The following is a 12,748-nucleotide window of genomic DNA, read 5'->3' on the forward strand; positions in this document are numbered from 1 at the left end:
CATATTTGCGTTTGTAAGATCTGGGGGTGGGTGGTGGCTTCCTCTGTGAGGTCTGATCACATTAAAAACGATATATCATAGCTGGGCACCAAGTCCACGAGGATAACATTTTTAATGATCAATAACATTTCATCCACATCAGCAGAAAAGAAAAGAAGCACAGTGACATTGCTCTTCATTCATATGTCAAGGAGATATTTGTCAGCGTGGGCTATGTATAAAATTAGGTTGGTGTCAGCTGAATATAAACTATGGCTATTTATAAAAACCAGGCTGTTACTGAGACAATGTTCTCGACACGTCCAAAATACAGACGCCAGGCCCCGCTGGTAACAGGGGAAAGCTGTTAAAAAGTGCGTCTCCAGGGGCCCACCGCCATTGTAGAGAAAAATAAACTGACGGGAAATGTTGAATAGGGTTAAAGAAGCCTGGAAGTCACAGTGGGGTCGAGTTACACACACACACACTTTCACACAAACACACGAAGGAAAGGAGAAAAAAACAGGTTGGGTCCCGGGAACTTTTTAATACCCATCTCCGCCCCCGTTTGGAGCGTCAGAGCACCAGCTCTCCTGGGGCCAGTCCACATGCTCCTCCAAACTTTACGCACGGATGTACTCCCGTGGAAGTATTCAGCACTGGATTTTGAAGTGTTTCAGCTGAGCCGCGTTGTTCTAAATCTACTAGAAGCAGTGCCAGAGTCATTTGGGCGGCTTCGAAATCAAAACTTTTTAAAACTTTGTGATCCTTTTTTTTTAAATATATGACTCGCCTTATTCCAAAAGACAGATGCAGTAAATTTGGAAAATGGCCGGTGCCTTATTAAAGTGCTTAGTCTTGGCGCTCTCAGTATGCGTGCACAGACTTTTGGCAGACCCCCGCGTTGAGACGGGTGATGAATCCGATGACAGCGCCTCGACCCTGGCCTTTGTGTTCGATGTTACCGGCTCCATGTACGACGATCTGAAACAGGTGATAGAGGGCGCCTCACGGATCCTGGAGAAGACGCTCAGCCGGAGGACCAGACCCATTAAAAACTTTGTCCTGGTCCCCTTCCACGACCCAGGTACTTTTTCTACCTTTAACACAAGTTTGTTCTTTAACTAAAGAGCCACAACTTAAGAAACTTTTTTTTCGTGAAAGTGGATGTATGGAATGCGTATGTTTGTTAATTCATGAATATGATTATAATTTATTGGAGCATTGACTTCAAAGGAAAAGACTTTCTTGAATTACTACAAAGAGAGCGTGGTATTTTTATAGTTTCCGCGCCTTGCACTGATTTACTATTTATATCTGCCATTTACACACTTATACTTGCAACGCATCTCAGAACGTGTAGCAGAGTGTGCTGCTGCATAGCGGCTTCAGTGGAAGCCCACTTGTAGAGAGAAGTGAAACTGATGCAAGACGTCAAGCAGGGGAGGATATGCGAGCTCACAGTGGGTCTTGGGGACAGGTAAGGCTCTTCATCCCAGCCCAGCATCTTCCTTTCTATACGGGAAAGCTACAGCTTGAAAATAAGAGTGCTCCAATGGGGGGAGGGTGTTTGTGCGCTGATGGGAAGCATATGCTGTCTGCTTGTGTGTGTAATTACCCCAATCGCCACCCCACACTCTCCCCACCCTACTCCTGCCTCTCCTCCCTCTTCTGCCTCGCAGCCCCCCCACTGGCCACCCGGGGGGGGGGGGGGGGGAGTTGTGGGGGTTGCCTACCCTAACGCCACACATTTTGTCTGTGTTTAATGCGCCTATGCCCTTGGGGACCTTGTAAACTTCCAAGATCCCAGAGAAGCCCTCTGTGGCTGACGAAGAGGCGTGACAGCGCCGTCGGTGTTTCCTCTCAGGCACTCTTGAGAGGTCGACAAGCACTTGAAAGCAGCTGGAGAAAACACCGAGAATGAATTAGAAATGTCATGGCCCTGACACATGTCTGCAAACTCTGTATCATTAGTCTCACAAAGATACTTCAAAATTATATTTGACAGTTAGAATAAAGAGCAATGACACACCAAAATCATGAGGTATACAAGACTGGATGAGGGTCTTTTTCTGTAATAACTGTGATGAAGTGCTCGTGTTTATGGAGGGCAGCAACACAATGCATTCCCTCTGCACTGGTTAATGTTTACTGTTCTGTAGTTTGGCCCCAGAAGACATCCAAATAAGTGTCAGGCCCTGACAGGCTTTTATCCATCATCCTTGGGTCTGGAAAATGATTATTCCGTCATCGTGCAAACTGTCGCCAGATTTTTAGTGATTTGTGTAAAACAAAATGTTACGCTGTAATTTTGTCAGCACGGCCTCTCTTGTGCCCTGTGATGTGTGATTGATATTCATGTGGTGCACAACGGCTGTGGGGCATCATTCTGGCCTTGATAAAATGTGCTTTGGCTTAATAGGGTTTTTGATGCTGTGTGCTTTTCCTCTGCTCATAAGGGCAAAGCTGCTAAGAGGAAACAAACAAACGCTCTCCCTTCTAAAAATTCCAGACCATAGGCGTTTTGTGGTTGCAATGATTATCCTGTTCTGTATAGGCATACACTCTTCAGAAATCAGAACAGAACCGGCTGACTGGGTTTGATTTTCTTCACAGAAAGGTTTTTTTTCCTGATGTATATTTTTAATCTGACAGATATCGGCCCCGTGTCCATCACCACCGACCCAAAGAAGTTCCAGCAGGATCTGCAAGAGCTGTTTGTCCAGGTTCAGACACAGATTACATAAATTAATAATTTTGTACGAATGAAACCTTTAGATTATGGTGAACAGTATGTGGATTGCCAGCCCCTAAAACTGTAATCATGATAAGCAGCACATCTGTTGAATGTTAAGAACCCCAGATTGTACTGAATTGAACAGTACTCATATAAGGCACATCGTTTATGGGACCGGTTCTTTCTTCTTTCAAAAGTAAATTAGTGCTGCTTTTATGGGTAGTGATTTAAATGTATTTAAGAAACATTTGATGTGTCTCTCCACAAAATGGATGTGTTCAACAACACGATATCTGAATGAACATTTAAAAAATATAAATATATGATTTTTTTTCTGGAGTTTTTAAGCAAATGTGATTCTATCACACAGGGTGGAGGCGACTGCCCTGAAATGAGTATCGGAGCCATAAAGAAAGCACTGGAGGTTTCCCTGCCTGGATCCTTTATCTATGTGTTTACTGATGCCAGGGCCAAAGACTACCGCCTGAAGAGAGATGTTCTGCAACTGGTGCAACTCCGTCAATCACAGGTACAAGGCAGGGAATTTAAACAGGCCTCTTATACATCAGGACAAAACTGATACATACTTAATCAGTCCAATGTGTGCTCTTTATTCAATGTCAAACATCCGATAGATGCAGGCTTCTCTTTGATCAAATCTATGGTATGTAAACTGATTAAAAGAAAATAAAAACATGCCCACAAGCATCTCATTTGTATTCACTGGTGCTGAATACTCCCATAATGATCAAGATGCCATTTAACTGATGTTATCTGGAACACAGTTGAACCTACAAACACGAGCCCCATCCCACACTGTCTTTAGAGCCTCTGCATTTATTGCACGCTGTCACAAAAGGGATACAACAGCAATGCTGTAAAAAAGAAAAACCATCTGCATTCCAAAGAAGTTCCCGGGATCAGCTGAGTGCAGGAAAGTTGCTCGTCTCAGCCCCTACATGATGCATGACAATGAGCATTTGGAGCAAAGTGAAAGCGACTCAGCAGAAAGCAAACACTCAACAAATGTAATCCTCTTAACTCCTCTGTCCTCTTCGTTCCCAGGTAGTATTTGTGTTGACCGGGGACTGTGGAGACCGCTCTCAGCCTGGTTACAGGGCGTACGAGGAGATCGCCGCCACCTCCTCTGGGCAAATCTTTCACTTGGATAAGCAGCAGGTCAACGAGGTGAGAGCAACGCAGAGTAACCGTGCGCTCTGACGACTGGCCACCGAACCCCCATTAAGCCCTCACACATAATGAATTAGCCCCTAAATTGGAACTCTCTAGTGTATTTGAATATGAAAGGGGTGATATTTTCTAATAACAGAGGAGAGCAGGAGCAGAACAACATCAACTCCCATTTGACCCACCGATAATAGATGATAATGAGGAATTCATTTAGCCTAATCAAATGATTCCAGTGCTGATATTAAACTTCCTGGTCATACGATACGGGCCGGTGGTTCCTTTATATCGGAAGCAGCATGTAACAGGAGCTGAGTCTCAGAAGCCAAAGACAGCGGGGCTCACTTCCCAAGCAGACGTAAAAGAAGCCAGAGTTTCCTCTGGAAGAGACACTGGTATCCTACATGTCAACACAGGAGATGGCTGGGCAGCGCTGAGCTGGAGCCAACAGCTCTGCACACTGGTGGCCCACTGAACCTCTGAACTCAGATGTGTTTGTGTGGGTCTTTGTGTGTGTGGGGGGGTCTGTTTCCTGTCAAGTCATGCTTGCATATAGCTAGACATACAATGCCTGTGTGTGTGTGTGTGGCAGCTCGTTTCATTATCACTCCATAATCCTACCAGCTGTTTAAGGAGTGCTTAAAAGTCATTTTACTGTTGTCGTATTAAGGGAACAGGGGACCAAATGTAGTCTAGACCTTATACCTCAACACCAGATGGCTTTGTGCTAATGTAGCCCTATTATTTTGAACATAGTCTTTGTGTACATTTTCATATAAACAGGCTTTTTTTCCCCTCTTGGATTTACGCTGTCTGTCAGTCGCTTCTCTTTTTTTAACCTGTATGATTTTTTTTAGCTCCTGGGTGGCATGCTTTTACCAAATTAATGCAAATCCTTTAATCCCTTAAAAATCCTCAGAAGTAGTACAAATCTAACCAAATATTCACCATTAATAGTAGTTTAATAATGTGCAGCCAAATGAAATATACAGTGTCTTTTTGTGGTCTCCAGGGGGGCCAGCGCAGAGAAAACAGACTGCTTATTTTACTCTCTAATCCCAGGATGTGATCTTTCATGGTTTCGCTTCTTCCAACACAGCTGCCCAGTGGAATTGGCTCCAGGTCCTCGCACAACAGTTTATTGTCAGCTCTGTGTAACACGCTCTTTACGCGCTTTAAATTTTAATTGGTTATGATAAGTGAGTGAAAATGGTAACACAGAACACAGGCAATGAGAACCGCTGTCTTTAAAGTGTTGAACATTTAAAAATATCTGCGTTCTTAAGTGCCCTAAAGTGCTGAAGAACAATGAGGAATGTGATGTTTTACTGGGTGATGTGATGTTCGCTCAGAGAAAGACCTGAGATTTATTAGTTTTGTGTTTCTAGTTGGTGCATACATGGATAACTCGAGCACCTTGATGAGTTGTTTATAAGATTAGCCTCGGGGTCTTTTCTGATTATGGGTGCTGCAGCGAGTTAAGGGAAATGGCAATGGTAATGGTTGCCAGGCATAAAATCTAGGTACCTTTTACCCACAGTCCGGCTAAACAAAAGCACTGCTTATCCTGTAGCTGAGCCTCTCTATGTGGAAACTCCCACTCAGAAGGAGCAGGGGATCTGTCTGGGTCTCGTTTACTTTAATAACCTTGATTTGGAGCGGGCCATCTTCATGCAAATATCCGGTAAATGCTGTGTTTATACCTGCGTAAAGACAGAGCTGACCTCTAGCCCGCTGGGAGGTCTGGAGGCAAGCTGTTCTACCTTACAGTGGCGCGGTCACGCATTTTCTTCTTCAGGTAATGTACCTGAATCGATGTGGGGAATACACCATCACCCCAGCTTTAGGTAACACTTCTTCTCTGCCCCATCTGTCATGCTTCTATGAATAGCAGCAGGGGGTCTTTCCTGTTACAGCCCTGTAAGCCTGATCATCTGAGACACGCTGGATGAGGTTTCACGGGGACTTAAGGTCCTTTGCATTCCCAGTGGTAGAGCCAGGGAGAGGCTACGGCGCTCGGCTCTTCTAGACCCTGCAGGCCAGCCCAGACAGGGAACTGGCCCCACCTCTGGGCTCTTCTTCTCTTTCATCTGAGGTCCGAGGGCAGAGAAATGCCCACTCCTCTTTGCTCTACCGCATAAGACACAGACATAGATGTGGGTCACTTCTAAGCAGTTTCCTGCTCTGACTGTGACGACTGCACACGTGGCAGACATTACAGCTGTTTCCAGTTGTAAAATGGCAAGAGGAACCAGCTGCTGTCAGGACCTTGCAGACCCGATAGAGGAGAAGTCGAGGGCTGATAATTAAATTATCAAAGGCTTTCCCTGTTTCATTTTTACGTCTGTGTCGTAAAACGTGTTGGTGTTGGCCTCATCTCTGAAGGGCCTGCCGAGGAAATGTTTTCATTTGGCTTCATTACAGGCACAGTTAAACCGTGATGCCTCTCAATACGAGGTGAAAACAAATATTAGACAGCAGCTGCTTGTTAAGCGTTTGGAAGATGGACGACATTTAGTTTGCTGTGACCGCTGAAATAGGACTCTGTGAAAAGTCAGTGGGCTTTTGCTGTGCTTCTGTTTTGATTTGAGTGAAAACAAAAGAGAAACTGCATTTTTAATCAGTACCTCGCTGATGATTACACCCAGAGGGTCAAGCACCTGTCAAAGCTGAAATCCTGTAACATCACAGATTCCTGTGGAGAGCTGCTGAGGGAAATTAAAGTCTAAGTAATGACTGTTTTTACCATCATGTACAATCAGCTTGTTCAACCTTTCTGTAATCTTTGCTCAAAGTGGTGGAATGACTAAGAAGAGAGTCACTGTCTGACCTCATCAGACTTCTTCAGCTTAAACCTTTCAGCAGAAAAGTGTGAAATGCCTGCCTGATTCAGTTTAATGCTTAGGTTTAATTCAAAACCACGGCCGTTCCCACAACCCGATCCACCGCTTCCGCTTTGTCTTCTGAGGAACAAGCTTTATGATTAATAAAACCTGCGCCGCTGCAGCGGGACTGCTGCCTGACAGGCTTCCACTGTGAGAGACACTTTTTCTGGGAATACGTGCTTGAAAGTGCAGAAAACTGTATGTTATCAGTTTGACAGCTGAGCTGCTTCACTTTTCCTTTGTTTAGGCAAAATCCGTCTCATGAATAGTTTTGTGATGAAAGAATAGTCCGAAAGACGAAGAACAGGGAAAAGCAAGGGCTTTGTGGGGGCTTTCGGAGTTAAGGCCAGTGCGTCCTTCCTGTCCCTCTCCTGCCTTTTGAAGTTTACCTCTCTGACAGTTTGATTAATGCACTCAGGAATATCTTGCTTGGTTGTGCTCCTGCAAATGCTGTGTTTTGCCTCCTGCCAGGTTTTAAAGTGGGTAGAGGAAACAGTTCAGGCCATGAAGGTCCACCTTCTGTCCTCCAATCATGACAGTGCCCAGGAAAACAACTGGGAAGTTCCCTTTGACCCAAGCCTCAGAGAGGTCACGGTGTCACTCAGTGGACCAGCACCAGAAATCGAGCTCAGCGATCCTTTGGGTAACTCATTCCTGCTTTTCCTATTTATTCTTATCTACTCCTAGCATTATCAGTGCTTTTAAAGAAAGTCATGTTTTTCTTTGAAATAACATCTGTTATGTTTCCTTTTCCAAGGTCGGGCAGTTGGTGTAGAGGAGGGCCTTAAAGAACTCTTGAATATTCCCAACTCAGCTCGTGTGATAAACCTCAAGTTTCCTAGACCCGGTGCCTGGAAACTGAAGGTATTTATTTTGGTGAATAAATCACAAATGTGTTTTGTCTGACTTTTTTATGATGCTGAATTCACTTCACACGTTTCACTCTAAAGATAAGCTGTAGTGGGCGTCACACTCTGAGGGTCACAGGAGTCAGCAGTCTCGACTTCCGCGCAGGCTTCTCCAGCGTACCTGTTACAGAGTTCAACCACACGAGAGAGAGGCCGATAAAAGGTGTCTGGCATGTGTCTGTTAGCTCTTTGCCTTTTATTTGACCGAGACCATGTGCAGAAAATTACCTCATGCCGATCTTCCTTTGTCCTTCAGGGCTCCCATCCCATGTTTTACTGAAATGCACCGGCCTGAAGCCTCCAGGTCATCTGAGCCATGTGGAGCTTGTGTCAGGCTCAGGCCGCTCCTTGCGAACGATCCCTGTACCGCTGCCCTCTGACCTTGGAAAACAAGGCCTGTGGAGTCTCCCAGAATTCCGCACCCCTTCCCAGAGCTTCTTCATCAAGGTAACGGGCAAAGACGAAGAGGGCTACCGCTTCCAGAGGCTGTCCAGCGTCTCCTACACCAACATCATTCCAGGCAAGGCATCCCTCTTCACCAAAGCCACACTGCAGTGTCTCCCATACCTCATCAATCTCTTTATAGCCTTTAACCTTTGTTTCCTCCCTTGTGCAGATGCTCCAGCTGTGAGCATGTCGACTGTAGTGAAGGGCGTTTATATGCAGCCAGCTGTGATTGGCTGCTCTGTAAAGAGTGACATTCCCTACAGACTAAGATTCACCAGAAGTGGAATTACACTGGGAAGCGAGAGGTTCTTTCAGTGAGTCTCTTCTCTATTTGCTCAGCACTCCATAACATTTGGCTCGCCTTCCTTCCGATTCCCTCAGATCCCCGAAGCTTCGCGCGCCTATTACCTCATTTAAAAGCATTAATTAAGTCACTCCCTAATCTTACCAGTGGGCACGCCTGTAAAGCATTAGTGCTGCCTCACTCTTGCATTTTATTGGTTCATCTGTCAACAAGTGGATATATACACAGTTGATTTTCTAAACATCACATACTCAATTTAACAAAGCAACTATTTTGTCTTGGTGTTGACTCTCTGGCTTGAATTACTTTCATGAAGTGCAGCTGACTTTTGATGAAAATTATTTCCAGTGCGTGGATGTGCCAAAGAGCCACTGGGTGTGACATGAAATAAGAGGAATATGTGCTGGCCAATAAACCAAACGTGTCTTTGCTTCAGGTATTCTGCCGTTGCATCATGGGAAATTCCGAAGGCATCAGCCGAGGACGAAGGCCCGTATGAGTGTATGGCGCAGAGCAGCGCAGGGCAGGGGTGGGCTGTAACACAGTTAACTGTTAGAGGTATGTCACACAACAACAATGCAAGCGCACACTCCCCTTCAGTTGGACGTGGGTGCGTTCCAGCCATTTAGATACAAACCTCTGCTTTATCGTTTAGACATAAACTAGATAGAAAGCATGTCTGCACAAATATTTGTTTTAAACATTGTCTGCACTCATGTTTCCACTAAAACAGATCCTCCTCCGGTCTTGAAGCCCCCAGTGAATGTGACATCTTCTGTGGGAGGCGTGGCTGTGCTGTCCTGTCAGGTGGAGGGAAACATGCGCCACAATTTGACCTGGCATCGAGGGGGCTATGCTATCCAGGCACGGGCAGGGAGGGTGAAGCTGCTGCCCAACTCTTACCTGCAGATCAGCGCTGTGCGGGCTCAGGATGCTGGGGAGTACCGCTGCGTGGCAACCAACCCCTACGGAGACAGCAGAATCGCCGTGTGGCTCCACGTCCCAGGTATGATAGCCCAATACCCTGCGGCTCATCTGCTTAAACATTTAACGCGGCAGGGCTTAACGGATCCTCGCGGGCCCCCGTCATCTGTTTTCCATTATTGCCTCGACCTCCTTGCAATCAGATTAAGCCACTTCCTTTTCTCATCAGCAAAGACTTATGCGTGTTGAAAAGTGTGGCGTCTACTGAGGGAATGCACTCAGATATTTGCAATGACTTCAACAAACAGGCAAATAAATATGTCTTCAAGAACATCCTGTAGTTATGAAGTCAGACATGGAGTGTTTTTGTAATTGCTTTGCAGCCCACAGCATCAAGTTTGCTCTTGTTAAGCTTGTGATAGCTATAAATGACATCATGCAGCCTGTGACAAGGCCCTGAGTCATCGTCTGCTTTTTATTTTTTTTTACATTTTTTGCCTTCCTTTGATTTCAACTGCAGAGGCTCCTTCTGTGGTAGTGCACCCGCAGTCCCTGGCTTTCTCCCAAGGCGATGAGATCCACCTGGTCTGCTCGGCGTCCGGCTCCCCCCCTCCCCGGCTCTTCTGGAGCCAAGGCAACGTGTTCCTAACTAATCGGCCGAGGTAAGAGGGGAACTCTCAGCCCACTCGGCACCTCTGGCACAAAGGACTCAGAGAGTCATTACGTTCCACTTGACCTACATGCGCCATCGCCTCATCTTGTTTGCATCGCTTTGGAAATTTACATCTACTCATGTCAACCCTTTTTTTCCCCCCAAACCACAAGTATTTTATATGTCAGCAGTGAAATATACATTCGCACACACACAAATTTCTCCCATGACACCAAACAGCAGCATAAAGATTCAGAGAGATGGATCTCTGTTTTACATCTGCGCTTGTAATCAACAAAAGTATCAACAAACATGAATCCTGTCCACTGTATGCTACAGGTTCAGTCTGAACCAGCATGGAGTTCTAACCATTAAAGGGGCCCTCCCAGAGGATGCTGGGAACTACACATGTCTGGCAAGCAACGAGGCTGGGACTGCCTCTCAGTCTGTGTCACTTAGTTATGCGGGTAAGTCAACACATCCCGACAGATGTCTGGTTGAGGATGCCAGCGCGAAGATATATTGTTGCTGGAATTAGCCTTTCGTCATTCGGAGTTGTTAAAGTTTCTGTTCTGAATAATTGCTTCTCTTCTGACTTCATTTTTAACTTCCAGTGACACGAAGCATTTTTGCCCGTGTTGACTGTTTTTAAGGCGCATTTCTTTTAATGATATCCAGCAGGATAGAGCAGAGTATACAGCAAGCGAACATGGCCACATACAGCTCTGTCTCACACGACGTGATGTTTCTCTCCTTGTTTGGTGAGCGCTGACAGTTGTGGGCCTGAAGTTTCACTCACGGCTGTCAGTTAGTGCTTGACAGAAACCGTAACACTGATGGATTATGGCAGCATTTTCCTGGGGCTTGCTGGTATTATACGCACTTGTCTCTGAATGTCATTTTTAACAACACTGATCTGTCAAATCAGGGAAAACCTTATAACACAGTAGATCATCTCATCCTTTCAGCTCAGCTGCCTGGGTCTAAAGTATAAGCATCATTTTTACATTCACATCAGGGTTTTTCTCATGCCCTTGCTGGTATAAACAAACAGCACATTACTGTTCACGTACAGTAGCGCTGCATGAAAGACCGGTGCATTGCTATAAACTAAAAAAAGGGGGGCCTAACATAAGGCCCGGGGGGCAGAATTGGCCCAGCAAAAACTCCAATCCGGCCCACTAGATGTCTTTAGAAAATGTGAAGGAGAGCATAAATTTTGGACTTTAAACTGTAAGACTGTAAGCTTGTCCTACTGATAGACCTCCAAAACAGCCATTCATACTAAACCAAAGTAATGCAGAAATAGAATTTGCAATTAAACAATTAAATAAATAAATAAAATAGAACAACAAAAATGCCCCACTTTAAAACCACAGGAGAATCTGGCCCACGAACTATCAGTACTTCTGTAATTTTACACATTTATTTGTTACAGTTTAAGTCCACAGAGTCATGCTGACAAATTTCTTTATTTTACTATAGCAGCGTTTCTTTATCACGTGGAAAAACTGAGACGCACCTTTGAAATTCCACTTCTTTTTCTTACATTGAGATATCGCAGGGTTTAAATGTGCAGTTAAACTCCTTTGCACCGATAGAAAGGGGATTTTCACTGGTCCGTTTAAAATCAAAGTCCCGAGGCCTATGATGTAAAATGACTTGGACATCCCTGGAATAAAAAGTTCATCCCACTGATTTTTTTGTTCTGCAGAGGCACCAAGAATAACAGTGGTACAGCAGGTTGTGCTAGTGACTGTTGGTGGTGATGCAACTCTCGAGTGTCAGGCCACAGGCTTTCCGTCCCCTCTTGTCCACTGGTTCAAAGGTGAGTTAACGCCATACACAGTGCTTTTATTAAAATGACTGTGGAGATGTCTCTGTTAGAGGACGACAAGCTTATATTGCTCGTACTTCCAGGTGAACTCGAGGTGGGCTCTGCTCCTTTTGTTGAGCAGGACGTACATCGCGGGACGCTGCACATTCGTGGCGTGCAGGAGGTCGACGCTGGTCAGTACAGCTGTGTGGCGAGCAGCTCTGCTGGAACCTCCTCTGGCACTGTTAGTCTGGTGGTTGGAGGTGAGGCCACACTACAGTTTTCCACATAAAACTTGTATTTCTCTCACATTTATACAAAGGAAAAAACATCCATCTGGCACCACTCTTCCTTCCACAGCGGGTCCATTGTTTTCCGAGGCACCGGCTGACGTGACAGTCAATGTCGGGGAGAATATCACCCTCCCCTGCACTGCCCGGGGATTCCCGCAGCCGACGGTGACCTGGCGCAGACAGGATGGCAGACAGATTCTCATGCGTTCAGACAGCCACAGTAAAACAATGCAGCTGGAGAACGGACATCTTCTAATCCAGAGTGAGTTATCACAGCAAAGAGCTTTGGTGTGCTGTGCGGCAGCCTCACGGTTTCCCTGCTCGAACTGGCTTGACTCAAATTGTGCAAGTATATATAGAAGAGTATCATATTAAATCCAGCTAACATTTTCTTAAGAGGTGGGAGAGCCGGGATGTCATTGCCATTGGTAAAGTTACAGTAAACCGATGCCTCTCGAATATCCATCCTGCTAAAAGCATTATCTCTGCTCTGTGAAAAGACTCTCCTTAAAATGTTGTTAATTATTTGGCAAGAGAAGGCGTCTGTCTTTGTCCTCATCAGGGCAGGGGGATCAAAGCTGTGAACTCTGGAAGATATTTCAGCCTGAAACATGA

At 45.5% G+C, this 12,748-nt stretch overlaps 1 protein-coding gene across 1 annotated transcript in view; it reads left to right on the top strand.

Annotated features, from left to right (window-relative positions):
* Window positions 1-543: 543 nt before the first annotated feature.
* Window positions 544-12,748, top strand: part of hmcn2 (hemicentin 2) — a 46,324-nt gene continuing 34,119 nt past the window's right edge. Inside the window, exons 1-16 of the mRNA XM_080894458.1 lie at window positions 544-1,066; window positions 2,635-2,705; window positions 3,087-3,245; window positions 3,782-3,904; window positions 7,261-7,432; window positions 7,547-7,653; window positions 7,740-7,860; window positions 7,954-8,217; window positions 8,314-8,458; window positions 8,885-9,006; window positions 9,182-9,454; window positions 9,893-10,034; window positions 10,364-10,491; window positions 11,739-11,852; window positions 11,945-12,103; window positions 12,201-12,395. Coding sequence (XP_080750584.1) covers window positions 808-1,066; window positions 2,635-2,705; window positions 3,087-3,245; window positions 3,782-3,904; window positions 7,261-7,432; window positions 7,547-7,653; window positions 7,740-7,860; window positions 7,954-8,217; window positions 8,314-8,458; window positions 8,885-9,006; window positions 9,182-9,454; window positions 9,893-10,034; window positions 10,364-10,491; window positions 11,739-11,852; window positions 11,945-12,103; window positions 12,201-12,395 — 2,554 coding nt within the window. The 5' untranslated portion in view covers window positions 544-807. The remainder of the gene's footprint in view (window positions 1,067-2,634; window positions 2,706-3,086; window positions 3,246-3,781; window positions 3,905-7,260; window positions 7,433-7,546; window positions 7,654-7,739; window positions 7,861-7,953; window positions 8,218-8,313; window positions 8,459-8,884; window positions 9,007-9,181; window positions 9,455-9,892; window positions 10,035-10,363; window positions 10,492-11,738; window positions 11,853-11,944; window positions 12,104-12,200; window positions 12,396-12,748) is intronic.

This window comes from Rhamphochromis sp. 'chilingali', assembly GCF_963969265.1.
Source record: "Rhamphochromis sp. 'chilingali' genome assembly, chromosome: 10".
Taxonomy (NCBI): Eukaryota; Metazoa; Chordata; class Actinopteri; order Cichliformes; family Cichlidae; genus Rhamphochromis; species Rhamphochromis sp. 'chilingali'.